Source organism: Trifolium pratense, linkage group LG7, assembly GCF_020283565.1.
Source record: "Trifolium pratense cultivar HEN17-A07 linkage group LG7, ARS_RC_1.1, whole genome shotgun sequence".
Lineage (NCBI taxonomy): Eukaryota > Viridiplantae > Streptophyta > Magnoliopsida > Fabales > Fabaceae > Trifolium > Trifolium pratense.
Genome location: NC_060065.1, coordinates 37,137,514 through 37,154,424, shown reverse-complemented (window position 1 = coordinate 37,154,424; position 16,911 = coordinate 37,137,514). Strand labels below are relative to the sequence as shown.

At 31.2% G+C, this 16,911-nt stretch overlaps 2 protein-coding genes across 2 annotated transcripts; one reads left to right on the top strand and one right to left on the bottom strand.

Moving 5' to 3' along the window:
- The first annotated feature begins 1,385 nt into the window (after window positions 1-1,385).
- Window positions 1,386-9,882, top strand: LOC123897578 (probable pre-mRNA-splicing factor ATP-dependent RNA helicase DEAH9). Its single transcript, XM_045948278.1, has 22 exons — window positions 1,386-1,787; window positions 1,868-1,942; window positions 2,025-2,114; window positions 2,614-2,693; window positions 2,810-2,879; window positions 3,033-3,118; window positions 3,550-3,619; window positions 4,072-4,167; window positions 4,336-4,441; window positions 4,653-4,699; window positions 4,808-4,891; window positions 4,969-5,022; window positions 5,653-5,753; window positions 6,197-6,287; window positions 6,878-7,042; window positions 7,681-7,770; window positions 7,946-8,017; window positions 8,218-8,316; window positions 8,421-8,507; window positions 8,729-8,782; window positions 8,924-9,003; window positions 9,221-9,882. Exons 1-22 carry the CDS (start codon window positions 1,527-1,529, stop codon window positions 9,363-9,365), a joined length of 2,103 nt encoding a protein of 700 aa, XP_045804234.1. The 5' UTR covers window positions 1,386-1,526; the 3' UTR covers window positions 9,366-9,882.
- Window positions 9,883-13,842: 3,960 nt separating this feature from the next.
- LOC123897579 (probable serine/threonine-protein kinase tsuA) lies at window positions 13,843-16,755 on the bottom strand. Its single transcript, XM_045948279.1, has 5 exons — window positions 15,973-16,755; window positions 15,720-15,860; window positions 14,903-15,102; window positions 14,474-14,654; window positions 13,843-14,278 (listed from the first exon to the last, which is right to left on the bottom strand). Exons 1-5 carry the CDS (start codon window positions 16,666-16,668, stop codon window positions 14,096-14,098), a joined length of 1,401 nt encoding a protein of 466 aa, XP_045804235.1. The 5' UTR covers window positions 16,669-16,755; the 3' UTR covers window positions 13,843-14,095.
- Between the last annotated feature and the right edge of the window lie 156 nt (window positions 16,756-16,911).

The following is a 16,911-nucleotide window of genomic DNA, read 5'->3' as shown; positions in this document are numbered from 1 at the left end:
GTGATTTTAAAAATAGTAAATTAAACTACATAAGTAGATTTATGGTATGTAAGTCAAAAAAAAAAAAAGTAGATTTATGGTATATGGTACCGATGATTAATATTTTTATGCATTTTAATTAAAATAGTTAAATCAATTAAATTTGAATCAAAACTAATTACGAATTAAAAAATATAAATATGTGGGGTCAATTTTTGGTTTTTTATAGACAACCACCATTAAAGTTAAAACTACTAAAATCAACCTTGAATTTATTAAATCCTACAAATCACTTTGGACCCACAAAAAGTAACTTAGTTTACCCATTTAATTTACTCCCACTCAAGATGCTCTAAAAAATCAGTGGATTTGAGTAGGGTAGTTCATAGGCTCATGTAGGTCAATATGACCTATTCCCACTCTTGAATTTTTAAAAATATGTTATTTGAATTCTATAATCTAAAGTTTATTATATGTATGTTTGTATTTGTATAATAAAATCCAAACACTTTTTATGTACAGGTGATCAAATAGTCATGGGCAGTCGTATGTTTTGATGATTCTTTGCAGATGTGTTGTCTTTTATTCGGAGAATCAACTACATCACTCAAATCTATAAATATTTTGTTCCATTCTCCCTTCTAATTTGCATCATTCATTCTCCTCTCTCGAAAATTTATGTGTGGTTTCATTGTTGTTTTTTGATAATGAGATGCGAGAACGGTATGTTAATCAGTGAGAGAATGTTGGATCATAATAATTGAAAATAATATGATTGATTAAACGAAAGCTCATGAATTGTTTTAAAATTGACAAACTATTGAGACATTTTTTTATGAGTTATTCTTTTTGCGCCTCGACTCTTTCACGCTTCCCCCGACCTTCCAATTATATCCCCTCACAACGTAGGATGCAAGTGTGTAAATAGAAAAACAGGGGGGAAAAGTTCGCATCATAGGATGAGAATCTTATAAATGATAATATTTTTGTATCTTTCACCCTTCTTTCTTCCCTATTTATAAGGTTCCCTACTTAAGTAGTTAACTCGATTTGCATCATGCGAACTATTTTTTTTCCTTCATATTTTACGCCCTCTGAGTTCACTACTTAAGTAGCGAGAAGGTATTTTTAAAATTTCTGAAGGTGCGCGAGAACATCCGGGGCACGAAAAGAAAAATGTTTTTATTTTTATTTTTCTTGATAAAAAAAAAGGTTTGGGCCAAATCCAACTGTGAGAAAGGATTATTGGGCTGTATAGAGTGATCCAAAAAGCAGAGGCGTCAGAATTCTGAGGGGATGTTTTCTCTTTAAGCCTCCTGTCCGTTTTTCCGTGATTTTACTTTTTTGTTCTTCAATAAAAACTTATATTGCTACATATTGAATTTTTTTTGTCTTAAAAAAAAATTGGTTTCCCTTAGCAGAAGTTTTTAACGATAGTAAAATTGAAATATTTGGGGCTATATAAAAGATTCATGGAGGCGTAGAGAAAAAACATGTTCTTCTGAGGGGTCTTCTTTCTTCCCTGAGAGAGGTAACGGAATTGAACAATGGCGCAATTCTGGAAACCAGGGACGGAGAAACCTGATGCTCAGGTTGTAGACGACGAAGAAGGCGGTGTTCTATTCATACCCGGTTCTAACTCACTTTCTTCTTCTTCTTCTGGTTATGGCTACGCTAGTATCGAGAAACAACGCCAACGCTTACCTGTCTACAAGTACCGCAACGCCATTCTCTACTTGGTGGAAACTCACGCCACTACCATCATCGTCGGTGAAACCGGTAGCGGTAAAACCACACAAATCCCTCAGGTTATTACACTTTTCACTATTTCAATTTTCAAATTCAGCTTCAAATTCGAATTCAAATTCAAATTGCACTTGAACTGTAGTACTTGATAGAGGCGGGTTGGGCAGCCGGTGGAAGACTCATTGCTTGTACTCAACCTCGACGACTCGCTGTTCAGGTTACTTAATCTTCACTTTCATTCATTTGGTTCATTTTTCATGCTATTGCATTGCTCAATTGTAGTGTTTCATATTTCACAGGCTGTTTCTTCTAGAGTTGCTCAAGAGATGGGAGTTAAACTCGGTGATCAAGTTGGATACACTATTAGGTTTGAAGATGTCACTAATCAAGTGAGACTCAACTTCAATTTTATTACTCACTTATATGTCGATTACCGATGATATATCTATAGGAGTTGTTTGGATTGACTTATATGAGTTTATCTAGTAACATATTCCCTCCGGCCAAATTTATAAGCAAAACTTCACTTTTCAGATTCATTGAATAACTAATCAGTTATTTAACGAGAAAAGTCAAGTTTTGCTTATAATTATGGCGGGAGGGAGTAAGCACTTGTGAGACTGGTTTGGAGAGCTTGAGAAAACAGTTTAGGACATGTTCATTAACTATTTTGAGCTTTTTTCTACTAGCTCTCCATGATAGTTTATGAAAAACAACTTATAGTTATAGCTTATATTGAAAACAATTTGACTATTTTTTATCTTTTTGTTATAGAAATAACTTACACATTAAAGTGTTGATGCTATAAGAGCTTAATAGAGTTGTTTATCCAAACATGGCCACAATCTATCACACACATTAATGACTTTTTGGTTTTTGGCAGTATAGGACGAAACGGTTTTAAAATTTGTAACCGATGGGGTGCTCCTGAGGGAGATGATGAATGACCCTCTTTTGACAAAATATAGGTACTGACTTCAAATGTTACAATTTTTTCTGGTTTTATCAATTATGAAAGTGGTGCTGTTCCATTTTACTCTCCAGAACTCAAACCTGAACGTGCTTAAATACTTGTTTGTTACAGTGCTATAATGGTGGATGAAGCTCACGAAAGGTCCATTTCAACTGACATCTTACTTGGACTATTGAAAAAGGTATAGAAACAATCTGCAAGATATATTTATGGTAACGCAATGTGATAATTTTTATTTGGGTAATTAACTAACAGTTGGTCTGCCATCTTATTTATTTTCTGCACAATTCATGAATCTTTTAGTTCATATCTTTTCTGTTTGTTACTTTTATAGATCCAACGACGTCGACCAGAGTTGCGATTAATTATTGCATCTGCTACTATTGAAGCAAAATCAATGGCTGACTTCTTTCGCCCAAGGTTTTCTTTCGATTTTGCTTTGTTTCAGTTGTTCAGATTTTCATTTTCATGTCACATTTTTGTACAAGTATCTGATCGGCTAGTTCATATTTAAGCACCTAAAATATATAAGCAACAAATGACATATTGTCTCTAGCATAGCAGTCCAAAGGCATGCTTAATTTTTCTCATACTAAAGCTTTAATGATGTGATATTCAGTCTAGTTTGTTTGTTACTTTTCTCATTTGTTCAGTGTAACTCTTTCGTATTCATTTCCAATCCAAGCTATGTTTATTTATCCATTGGGATTATGTACCATACCTGTTAATATATGCTACTTAGTCTGAAAGTATTACTGAATTATATGAAGTTGAAAGTCTTGTTCCTGTTTTTTGTCCCGAATACTTATGTTTTAATTGTTGTATGTTAAAAAATGTGTGTCGTTTAACAGAAAAAAACGCCGAGAACCTGAAAATGAGGAGAATGGACTAAAAGTTGAACCTGCAATCTTATCAGTGGAGGTACTACTTTTGGATGTGCAACTCATGCTTGCATGTCCTCTGTTTCTCTAAGTGCATTTATTTTAAGTAAAACACGTGCAAATTGAAGGTTAACTTAATCTACCTTGCTCCCAAATTTTCTTTCTGACAAGGTTAATGTATCAGTTTCTCTATAGCTCTCAGCCCATGGTTATCCAAGGGCGTATCTGATTTACAAATGGAAGCTGCTACTATATTTTTCAGCTTCCTTGTTTACTTAATTTATTTTTTCAATTTGAGTATTCCCCAATCCTGTTGCATTTCTTTTCTTCTGTTTAATATAATAATATTGCTTTTCAAAAATAAAACGTCATTTCATAGAACCTGAACACCATTATCATTTGGAGGTAAATTAATTGTGGAATCACTATGCCTTTGTGCTTTATAGGTTAAAGTATTCAACATGCAAATAACGTTTGCTTTATAATTTTCAGGGAAGAGGCTTCAATGTACAAATTAATTTTGCTGAGGAACCTGTCCAAGACTATGTTCAGGCTGCTGTTTCAACAGTACTCTTGATCCATGAGCGGGTATTTTACCTTCACTGAGATTGGAAAATTTAGCCTATTTGTTCTATATTTGAGGCATCAAGCATTTCTGCTGTTGATATAAGCAGAAAGTCGGATTCATATTGATAGTTCCAACAAATATGAAATGGAATGTAATGGTGATTTTGATCTATGCTATTTGTCCAATAGGAATCCACTGGAGATGTTCTAGTATTCCTTACTGGTCAAGATGATATTGATGCTGCTGTTCATTTATTCAATGAAGAAATTCAAACTAATAGAAAGCGCTCTTCAGGTATACCCACAAAACAGTTCTTATTTGGGCAACATAAGTATAGAATTTTTTATCTCCACAACTACTTACTACTAAAAATAAATGAGCAACCTAAGTATAGAACTTTTGTTGTACTAAACCAAAAATTTTGAAAAAGATTTTCATATTTTGCACATAATTTGGCTTGTCAATCACATACTCCTTTAATACATGGAATTTTCTTTTGTTTCAGGATTGGTTGTTTTGCCTCTCTATTCAGGACTCCCACGTGCTGATCAAGTTAGAAATACATCTATGGATTTACTTTTAAAACATTTGTTGGTATTATTTAATTAATTAAATTTCTGAATGTATTGATAGTTGATACATTTTTTTACTTTCTGTTAGGAATTAGTGTTCACTCCAACTGCTAGAGGAAAGAGGAAAGTAGTAATTTCTACCAATATAGCAGAAACATCACTCACGTTGGAGGTAACATCTCTTCTACAATATGTCTGACCTTAATTAGAGACAACAAAGTGTATATTCTTATTTTTCTAATTGTGCAGGGTATTGTCTATGTTGTTGACAGTGGATTCTCAAAACAGCGGTTCTACAATCCGGTATTTCAATTCTGTTGTTTCTATTAAGAATATATATATAGTAATGGGCCAATAATGATTTTGTCCTGTTGTTGTTTATAAATGTCATTTTTTTCATATTTCATTCTATAAAGTTCAAAACAGTAATCTATAAAAGCACATGCCTAATGGATTATTACCCCCAACCTTCTATTTATGCTTGCATTCAATTTTATCTGTGGTCCTATGTATGTTTCATCGAACACTTACGGGTTGTACTCACTTTTCACTTATGTGCTTGTACTTCGTAAATTTTCCATTTACGTGCTTCTACTTTGTAAATTTTCCATAAGGCATATTTAAACAATCCACTGTTGATTCATGAAGGATTTAAAACCTTAAAAATTTCAATGTATATGGATGAAAGTTTTCTAATTATGTATATGGATGAAAGTTTTCTAATTATGAGACACTTTTGAATTCTAAATAAAAATTTGTTTGCATTCCCTAATATTCAGTTTATATTAATTTGTCCACTAAATTTTGATTTATTCTAAATTTCTTGCTAGTAATATTATTTTTAAGAAGTCTTCCCTTCTCTACTCGTTTTATCTTGCTTTCTCAGTCATCTTGATATCACTAAGTGTAATTTTCTGCTCTCTTTTGTAACAGATCTCTGATATTGAAAATCTGGTTGTGGCTCCAATTTCTAGGGCTTCTGCTAAACAAAGAGCTGGTAGGGCTGGACGAGTTCGACCAGGAAAATGTTACAGGTGACTGAAAGTAGATTCCTTTACCTGGTTTGGAAACATTTTGTTGATCAGGGTTTTTCTTCCAACTAACTCATGGAAGAAAGTTCCATTGTTAATCTATAAATTTCTATCTATATTGACATATTTGTCAAAATCCTTTGCAAAGGCCTGAATATATGATAACACTTTCAACAAAAGGAAATGCTTTTGCTTTGCTCTATATATAGAAAGTGTTTATTTCACACCGAATACCTTATAGAAAAAACATTTACATGAAACATTTAGATACTTTAAAGAATATTCTATAAGAACTGATTAGTTCACTCTGAAGCCTTACCCTCTATATAAATGTGTATAAACTAATAATGTGGGAGGAATTGATGTTGAAATTACAATTGGTATTTTGTCATGATGCTAATAGCGACAATTATCTTAACATTCATTGTGCACATGACTGCAACCAGGCTATATACAGAAGAATATTTTCTTAACCACATGTCTAACGAGGGAATTCCAGAGATACAGAGATCAAATCTAGTCTCCTGTGTAATCCAGGTCTGTAATTTTTGTGAAATAATTTCAGAGCAACTGATTTTTGTAGACTAGCTTTTTCTGGCATCAATATCACTGGTCATTTACTTTTCTCCAGTCACATTGTGCTTCGACTCGTATTTTTCTGATCAATGCAAATGATGATTACTGATTCGTTGCATCAGTGATATAAGATTTATCATGAATTTGTTCAAATTTCAAAGATTGTAATTAAAAGTGTATCTACCCCTCTTATGGTAATATTTTGATGAAAAATCATTAAGATTAACTGGAGATAGAAAAAGATGAAGTTTAATTTGAAACTACACTATTTTTTGCATCCTTTAGCCTCTGCTTCATGGTTGTCTATCACTTTTCTAATTAAATTTCTCCTTTTATTCTAATTAATAAAGATAGTATTGTGTTCAACGAGATGCGTTGTCCAATTGCCAACTCTTCCTTTTCTGATATATATGATTGATATAATCCCATTTGAGTGCTATTACCAGAGTACTTTCACTCGATTAGAGTGTGCTTTGGTGTGTGTATTATAGGTAAGTTTTGTGGTTGATCCTAAATTTAATTACTTAATACCTTTTTTTGATGATTTCCAGTTAAAAGCTTTGGGGATTGATAATATATTGGGCTTTGACTGGCCAGCATCTCCATCACCTGAAGCAATGATCCGAGCACTGGAAGTTCTCTACTCACTTGGGATCTTGGATGATGATGCCAAGCTTACTTCACCAACTGGATTCCAAGTTGCAGAAATTCCACTTGTATGTTTTGGATACCACTAAAATCCTGTTTTCATTCATTTGTTGAATACTTCGTTTTTATTTGTAGAATACTGAAGAATTGTTTTGTTCACTGTGGGGACTGTGTTATTCTAAGTACACAAGACATATAGCAGATAGAACAAAGAATAACAGTACAAAAGAGTAAAGAACTGAGCATTAATGACTTCAAAACAATTATATATGTGTTTTAGGATGTCTTCCTTTAAATATTAGGAAACCAGTTGTAGAGTCTCAAAGTGAACTAGCATTATTTTATTAAATTTGTGGCTGCCATTAAATAGTTTTTTCTCCCTAATCTAAGACACTCCAGATCTTTCCAGCCACAGATAAAAATAATTGACAATGATTGTGGCTCTAGTATATATTACATTGTTTTCTTTGCTCTCAATTGTTTTCTTTAACTGTTTTATGTTTCTTCATATTTTATTTAATGAATAGAAGCAAGTTGTATGTAGGTTTATTATGAGCTTCCACTCTTGCTTTCTTGTTAGTTAGTATACTCTGTGAATTAGTCTTACTGTATAAAGTGTTACCATTCTACCAACATGGGTTGCCACAAATGCTAATGTCTTACAACTTTGTTAATGTCTGTTTAATGTAACATGATTTCTTTCCAGGACCCTATGATCTCCAAAATGATAATAGCTTCCAGCCAACTTGGATGTTCAGAGGAGATAATCACAATTGCTGCGGCTCTTTCCGTTCAAGTAAAGATTTTTGCTCTAGTCATGACTAATTTTGTTTTGAAAGAAGTTTTAAGTTGTCATGCTGTGGATGGGAATGTAAAATGAAATATATCTGGACAACATCTAAGAAACATAGCTGAACGTTAAAGTATTAATAGAGCAGTTGATCTCAGTTTCAATTTATCTATGCATACAGTCTATCTGGATATCAGCGAGAGGGATACAAAAGGAATCAGATGAAGCAAAATTGAGATTTGCCGCTGCCGAGGTACTTTAGGTTAATTTTTCTGTTTTCACTCTCCTCTCTCACACACAATGTCACTCACTTTCTCCATTTATACCTGTAACTTCCTCTGCATTATTCCTTTGTCAAAATTTTAATGTGTAGTACAAGTGTTTTTCTATAGCAATGTGTTGTATGAACTGTTTTTTTAATAATTTAATTTGATCTTTTAATAATTTATACAGGGTGACCATGTAACATTTCTTAATGTATACAAGGGTTTTCATCAGTCTCGTAAATCGTCACAGTGGTGTCACAAGAACTTTGTTAACTACCATGCCATGGTGTGTATGTATTCAGCAATTATGCACACTGTAGCAATTTCAATTTGTTCTTTTCAGTTCAATTTTCACCAATTCATGTTGACATTGGTTTTTAAATTGCATAGAAAAAGGTTGTTGAAGTTAGAGAACAACTCAAAAGAGTTGCACAGAGGATAGGCTTAGTCTTAAAATCTTGCGAAAGTGATATGCAGGTTGGTTTTTCAGACACTCTTCCCAATTTAGAAAAAGCGCTTCTAGAAAATGCATGCAATCTTCTTATTTTTATTTGGTGTATGCTATTACGGTCTAGTTTTTATTGTTTACTGATAGTGGCACTGCCATTCTCCGGCTTTTCACACTACCATTTGTTCACATTATCAGCTCCTTGGTTTCTAAGGCGATTTAACTATATTTAAACGCTACACCTTTTCAGGTTGTTAAAAAAGCAGTTACTGCTGGCTTTTTTGCTAATGCATGTCGTCTTGAGGTGAGTTATTCCTGAGATACTAGGATGCTGTATTTTCTTTTTGATTCATTATTTTATATTAAACTTTTTTACATTAATGCTGTGGCAAACAAAATAATTTAACGTCACCTATATTTATCTGTTTCTGTACCTTTTTTAAAGCCATACAGTCATGATGGGATGTACAAGACGTTAAGAGGGTCAGAAGAAGTATATATTCACCCATCATCAGTGCTATTCAGGTAGTTAAAAGAACCGAGTTTGTGTAAATTTTATATATTATGTGCTGGTTTATTGCAATATTAATTACTGCTTTAGAAGATTAATAACTAATATGGATATATAAGAAATCCTGTAGTCTCTTCTCTTTGTCCCTTTGTTACGGTGATCATGATGAAAAACTTGGATTGATGACGGTCTCCGTAGCTTAAGTCAACTAATCGTTATGTTCCTTTGCAGAGTAAATCCAAAGTGGGTTATTTTCAATTCTCTAGTATCAACTGATCGGAAATATATGCGTAATGTGATGACAATAGATCCTTCATGGCTATTGGAGGCTGCTCCTCACTTCTACCAGCTACAACAACCTAATCTTCTTCATTGATTGCCTTTGTAACATATAAAGTCACAGTTTGGGTAGAGCAGATTAACCAGTGATGCGGGTATTAAGATAGAAACTTTCCATTACTCTTGTGTAATTTATGGAAAGAAATTTGGTGCGGTTGATGTAAGTCTAATTACAAGGACCCCTGTCAAACAAAAAAAAGTCTACTTACAAGGAATAGCTGAGATTCGCAATATGGAAACACTGAAAAAAATTCTTTACTATCAGTGTATATAACAGAATATACTATGAGTCTACACAAAGCTGCTATGGTATGGTGAATCACATTTTCTCTTATTTTCTCCCCCTCTTTTGTGTGTTGTATTGTTTGTTGTAATTACTTCCTACACGTTATGCTCTTTCTGACTCATGCTCCTTTTAATCCGAACTAACTTAACGTTATATAAAGCATATTTTAGTAGTCCATATATTTTGAAAGTTGTTGTATAAATGAGAATACATGATACATTATTCATTCCCTTTTGTTCTTAGCTAACAAGCTCAGTTGTTGGATGAACCATTTGATTTCGATCACAATAATAATTGTTCTTTCTAAAGTATCAATGAATTTTACATTTTGCATACGATTTACTTTTTTGAATTAGTCTATTAACTTTATTTGTGTATCTTTTGTTGATTTAAAGTATTTTCAATTATTTATTACTTATTTAAAGATATTAATATGCGATCATACTCAACATCCAAAAAGATCATGACAGACCTAAAAATAAGCTTATAACAGTTAAGAATAAGATTTACACTTTGAATTTATTTGAACATGTTATAACTGTTTATTTAAAGTTTAACCCGTCTCATCTATTACCATCGTAACCATTATAAGAATGGCAAATTAATTTAATTAAGGAATTTAGCAACAACTACAAATTCATTTGTTATGTTATGTTTTACTCTTTATACACGCTTATAAAAACTAAAAACATCCATTAAATGAATTTTTCTTTTTTTTTTTGATAAAGTAAGAGTAAAAATTGCTTAACTTATCAATATTTATTACTTCTTAATTTATGTACAAAATTCTAAAAGAACAAAAAATTTGGGACGGAGTAAATAATATTTTAATATTTAACCATCAAACATATAAAGTAGATGACAATATTTTGATATATTTATCAAACACACATAATACACGTACATAAAAAAAGTTTGATAACATAGTAGGGATGCTCATACATAAATCGAAATAGCATACAACTTGCATTGACAAAAAAAAAAAAAACAAAAAGGTGTGGTAACATGACTATAAATACCAATCAAAGTGAGATCAAATAATTCAAGCAGAGATTTTGAGGCTTTAGCTAGGCAAACAATTTAAAAAGGCTTTATATTATAGTTTGTCAATTTTTATATTTATCTTTTAACCTTTTGAGCATGAGAAGCTTCATTATTTATCTTCTTCTTTTACTTATTAATTACTCCTTTTCTATTTATTCTATGTTTAATTTTTTTATTTTTCTTTTTCCGGTGCCAATTTAGATGAGCTAATTTAGTTTCTTCAAAAAAAAAAACCCTTCAGAGAAAATCGTAAAATGATTATTAGTGTCACATTTGATTAATATTTTTTCTTTTATCATTCCATAATTATTTATAAAAAAAAGTAATATTTATTCTAATAATTCACTCCTTTGCAATATCTATTTTTCTGACATATAGAAGGGTTTTGATACCCTAAACTGAACAAATTTGTTAACAATGGTTGATATTGTTCATTTTAGAGAGCCTTATTTCAAATTTAGTAAGAAAACAAAAGTAATTATTAATAAAAAAATAAACTCACATCACATATGCAAAATTGCACAAGTTAGAAAAATGTAAGTACACTTTCATTTTAATTTTTTCTTTTGATATTTTTGGGTTAGAATTTTGTTAGTACTATGTATTTTTCCTTCTAGCTTACTATATTCTAAAAAACAATATATTTCAAAAGTGATAATCTAGTAATAGCATGGTTTTTATCGTTTATTCTTAAAACTAATATTAACTTTTTTAAAAAAAGAAAGAAAGTAATTATCCAATAATAATTTTTATTTTGTTTATTACCCGATTTATTTTATTTGTTCTACAATCAATAATATAAAAGATTGTTGGTGCTTCAACCGTTGTGGGACACAATTAAAAGTAAATAAGAGGAAAAAGAAGAATTGACAAAAGAGAAACTTCATAATTCATGAAGTAATATGTTATATAATATTAATTGATGTGGCCCTTTTGAAAAGCAAGGACAAAAATATTATTAAAATATATGATGAAATTCCATATTCAAAGACCAATTTTTTACCTCAAAAGTTCCCGTTCAAAAAAAATGACATAATTATTCTATTTGTGTCGTTAAATCTCGAGATAGAAAAACAATGGTAACTATTGTAAAAAAATAAAATAACTAAAAACTTGATGTAAACAGGAAAAAAATAGATCAATAATACACATTTGTATTGACAGAGGTTTTGTTGGTACAATCATAACAAAAAATGTTGTTTTGCTACAAAGATTTGTTTTTTTTATTAGTTAAAACAGGATAATAGAATCAATAATCAATATGTCTAACTCTAAATGGTAAATATTTTAGACTCTTAAGCAAATGGTCAGACATTCAATTATTGAGTCATACGTATAAAGTAAAAACAATTCGATTGGGAGGAAAAAACTCATCTTTTGTGTATCACAGGTTTCTGATGAAAATTAGTTATCACTAATTACAGTAGAGACGTTGTAGATATATCATGGGCAAAATTACACTACAGGTCATTTATCTTATTTTTTTGTAACAATTTGGTCCTTTATCTTTTTTTTTTGTAACAATTTGATCCTTTATCTTTTTTTTTTTGTAACACTTTGGTCCTTATCTTATTTATTTATAAAAAATAAAGGACCAAAGTGTTACAAATAAAAAAAGATAAAGGACCAAACTGTTACAAAAAAAGGGACTAAAGTGTTACAAATAAAAAAAATAAAGGACTAAAGTGTTACAAATAAAAGATCAAGGACCAAAGTGTTACAAAAAAAAGATAAAGGACCAAAGTGTTACAAAAAAATAAGATAAAGGACCTGTAGTGTAATTTTGCCTATATCATGATAAAAACAAATAATAGAACTTAAATGCACTTTTAGTTCATCGTTTTCATAAAAATGAAGTTTTGATCCTTTATTTTTTTTTATCTGCCTTATTCATTTACGATGTGACAACAACCATTAGTTTTTTTAAGGAACCTACTTTGAGTTTTTTTATACACTACTTATTTTTTATGTGGTCCTACATATTTATGCAAATCATACACACTTTGCTTCAATGGTGAAAAAAATAAGGTAACTTATATTAATAATGATAGGATATATTATCATGCAACCAAACATTAATGATAATAGTGTACCTTAGTTAAGCTACTCACTTTGCCAAGTCAAATTCCTCCCATAGAGAGGAAAAAATAAAAAGAAACAAGTTCATCTTTTTATGAAACTCACTTAGATATTATTTTCAGTTAAAAATTCAGATATTCTCATTTGATATACTCTAATAAGAGTTGTCACATCATAAATAAATAAATAGAATGCATTATAAAAACGAGACGAAGATTGAAACTCTGAAGAAAAAAAATGAATAACAAATTAAAACATTGTTTTAAAAATGGAGGACCAAACTTTTATATATATATATATATATATATATATATATATATATATATATATATATATATATATATATATATATATATATATATATATATATATATATATATATATATTGAAAATATGGAACAAAAATGTATTTAAATCCCTATTTTATATGGAGAAGTAAGAAAAACAAAACAAAAATAAAAATTGCTTTGCCAAAAGGCCACTCCCACAACATCCACAGTAAAAAAACTAATTAAGCAAAGGGGTCATGAATCACAATAAGAAAGTGTTATTGGTTGGATCTCCTCAAACTCATTTATAGTTTTCCACATCTATAGAGGGCAACACTTGAGTTGTGTAGATGACCTTGCCAACTTAGGTCTCAGTTTAGATGAGCTTATCATTTGGAATGAATTGCCTCAAGCTATAAGGGATGATTTTATTTCGAATTGGCAGGGTAGACTTAATAGCAATTGTAAAAATGGGAGAAAAAAAATCATAAAATATAAAAGAGGTGTTATTTTAACACAAAAAGAACCGACACAGTATTCACACCGTATTGTGCAGACTGTATATATTATGATTTGTGTCATGTTTGTGTTGTTGTTTTGTGTTAAAAAATCATTTCGGAAATTATAAACTCAATTTATGCTTAAATTAACATCTCATAAAAGTTATAAACTAGAAACATAATTTTCTCTATCAAGTACTTCTCCTTTCATCAAATAAGAATACATTAAGCACTCTTCTTCACCTTGCCAAACATATCTAAAATAAGAGTAACATCAAATTATGAAATTAATATTACAATAGAAAAATTTAGAGTGACTCGGAGTCTAGGATTACAGTATAACCAAATTAAAGGTCTTAAACATTAGTGCCCCTACTCAACATTAAAAAACCTTAATGATTGAAAAAATAAATAAAAAATCCCCACAAAGTAAATAACAATCCAAATAAATTAATTTTCTGGTTCAACCAACCAACACTAAAATAACATAATCATGTTCCTCATTTGTTGCTAAACATTATGTCTCCAATGTATAAAACTAAATTAAAACATACTTTAAGAAATATAGTTCTAGTGAAAACTTTCAAACTCAGAGCTTCAAGCTAAGATCAAGGCCACCACCTCCTCCTCTTCCTCCTTCACGTCCTCCATGATTTGATCCACTTGTTTCTTCTGTCACCCCTTCTTGGCCCTTCACTTCTAAGAAGTTGAAGAAACGTTTACGATCTTGTTCACTTGATTCCGAACGTTGGTATGAACTCTCTATTTTATCCTACAAAATTAAAAAGCAAGAAATTAAACAAAGATATCAGTCTATGAAGTACTAACACAAACACAGAGATGACATTGTCACGTCCACACATGTGAGACATCTGACACACCTTCAATAAGAAATATCGACACTACATGGTAAGCTAGCGAAAACAAAAAACATTGGTAATTCCAAAATAGTTTTGTTTCAACTTACTTCAATGGCTTGGCAAGGGAACATATTCCCCTTGGGATGAACATTTTGAAACAAATGCATAGGGGGTGGTGGAACTTCAGGAGCAACAAATGGTGGGAAATTTGCATGACCAGAGCAAGCACCATTCTCAGAATTGAACCTTTTGCTACTAAGCTCCAAAGTGCTACCCCATCTGGCATCTCTGAAAAATACATGAAGAAAACTTAGTAACACAACAAACAAACTATGAATCACTTATAGAGACACAGATATCAGATACAACATTGACACTCACACCAACACTACTAATAATTTGAGAAAATAAAAGTGTTTGAGTAAAAAACCGAACATACTTTCGATCTAAATGTCGGTACTACATAGCAAACAATTGCAGCTAAGAAGGCAAAAGATAGCGACAACAAAAATTTACTAATTTATAATTATTTTTACCTGTAACACTCATTTGTGGGGAGATTGTAACTACTCACACCATGATTGTCATTTCTTGATGATTGTTGTGGTCTATTGAGGTTAGAAAAACTTGGAATAACTTGAAAATCTGACGGTTCAATCAGACCGTTGTTCAAAGATGATGGTTCAATTGGACCGTTGTTCAAAGTTGAAGAATGAGATCGCTTCATGCCAACCATCTATGACACAAAAAAATTAGCAATAAACATAAAAGTGAGTCATTCTTCAGATAAATTATGCGCTAAGTCACATCATGTTTGTTACATATACAAGTGAGTTTCATGCTATGGTGACCAATAAATTTCTGAATGTCAATTGCTTTCTAGATCTCTTAAAATTCAAGTATTCATGTTGAATGGTTTTGTACTAAAATTATTTGCAACTTTGTCAAATATTTATTTTGAAAAAAAATCTTAAGGTAAGATATCAATCAATTATAGGCTTAGAACCATCAATCACCAAACACAAAGTTGACAACTAAAAGTATTTTTTCATTTTATAATTAAGAATTGAACTCGGTACTAAATCAACAAAAAAAAAAAATTGAACTCGGTATCTAAGGTACACGTCCTGCATATTAAGCACTTGAGCTAGATCTAAGCGGTACTAAAAGTACATTTTTTTTTAAAACAACTTAATATTAGCTAAGTATCAAAATTTGTTACATAAAACATACTTAACCAAAGACAGAAGCTGAAGCAAACAATTTTAACCTAACAATTTAGTATAATTTAAAATATAAAACCCTAATGCCTTAATAGAAAATGAAATTGGAGTAGTAGGCACGAAAATTTACCTTATTTTCGTCCTGTGACCTAGATGGATAGTTGTAATATGAATTATTTTGGATCGAAGGGGGCTCGATATGATTGTGCAATCCAATTGACAATGATCCTGAAGAAGCTTGATTACCACCATTTCCATGAAATTGATTAATCTGCATATAATAGTCAATTAGATTAAAATTAAAATTTCATATACACATAAATTAAAACTTTAGGTCACAATATAAATATAAATAATAATAACAATGATGACTAAAACCTTACCATAGGTTGTGGTGGATAACCATTGTTTCTCTTTTGAATTGTTGCAGGGTAATTCCAATTAGCATGATTAGAATCACTAGATGGAGAATTTCCAGAATCAGATTGGCTTCCATCAGCAGCTTCATTAAGATTTGGCTTAGACTTACATGAACTAAAATTCAAATTCCTTGGAAATAGTTCATGTTCACCAGATCCACCACCACCGCCGCCGCCACTATTCCTTCCTAATGAATGAGTATTACCATTACTATTACCATACATAGATCCAATTGATGGTGGCATTACATTATCAAATTTTGGTGGAAAATTAATCGAATTCAACCGTTGCGATGGATGTGGCGGTGGTGGTGGCGGTGGTAGCGGTTGATGAGATTTCAAACATGACGAAGAAAAATGAGGAAATAAACACGAAGATGAAACCGAAAATCCTTCATTATTTATTCCTCTATCATTAGTTGTCACATCAATAGATGATTCTTGTTCTCTCAAGATCTTCTCGAGTTCAGCAACACCGGGGCCTCTTTTCGGAATCCTAGGACGTTTTTGTTGTTGCTGTTGTTGTTGTTGCTGTTGTTTCTTCAAACTCGAACTCCACATACTAACACCGTTATTATTACCGTTACCATTACCACCATGACCTCCACCGCTTCCACATCCGCAACCACTAGTACTACCGCTATTGCTACACATGTTCATATAGATTATGAATTATGATAATTTTTTTCTTTCTTCACTTTGTGATGGGTGTGACATTCATCGAAATCCAATCTACATGTATTTATACACAATTGAGAGATTAAGAGAATTTAATAAGAAATCCAAAATAAACATATGAAGGATCATAGAATATAATCTAAAAGAAGTAACAAAAAATAGTCATTAAAAATAAAAGATAGTGTAGTATATGGAAACAAAATCTCGTATAGTATAGTATAGTAT

Excerpts from the sequence above, each read along its gene's own strand:
- LOC123897578 (XM_045948278.1), top strand. The coding sequence starts at position 1,527 with ATGGCGCAATTCTGGAAACCAGGGACGGAGAAACCTGATGCTCAGGTT. Across the intron at positions 4,700-4,807 it reads GACTCCCACGTGCTGATCAA|GAATTAGTGTTCACTCCAAC; the intron begins GTTAGAAATACA and ends ACTTTCTGTTAG. Across the intron at positions 7,771-7,945 it reads CTGCGGCTCTTTCCGTTCAA|TCTATCTGGATATCAGCGAG; the intron begins GTAAAGATTTTT and ends CTATGCATACAG.
- LOC123897579 (XM_045948279.1), bottom strand. The coding sequence starts at position 16,668 with ATGAACATGTGTAGCAATAGCGGTAGTACTAGTGGTTGCGGATGTGGA. Across the intron at positions 15,861-15,972 it reads GTTATCCACCACAACCTATG|ATTAATCAATTTCATGGAAA; the intron begins GTAAGGTTTTAG and ends TATTATATGCAG. Across the intron at positions 14,279-14,473 it reads TCCCTTGCCAAGCCATTGAA|GATAAAATAGAGAGTTCATA; the intron begins GTAAGTTGAAAC and ends TTAATTTTGTAG.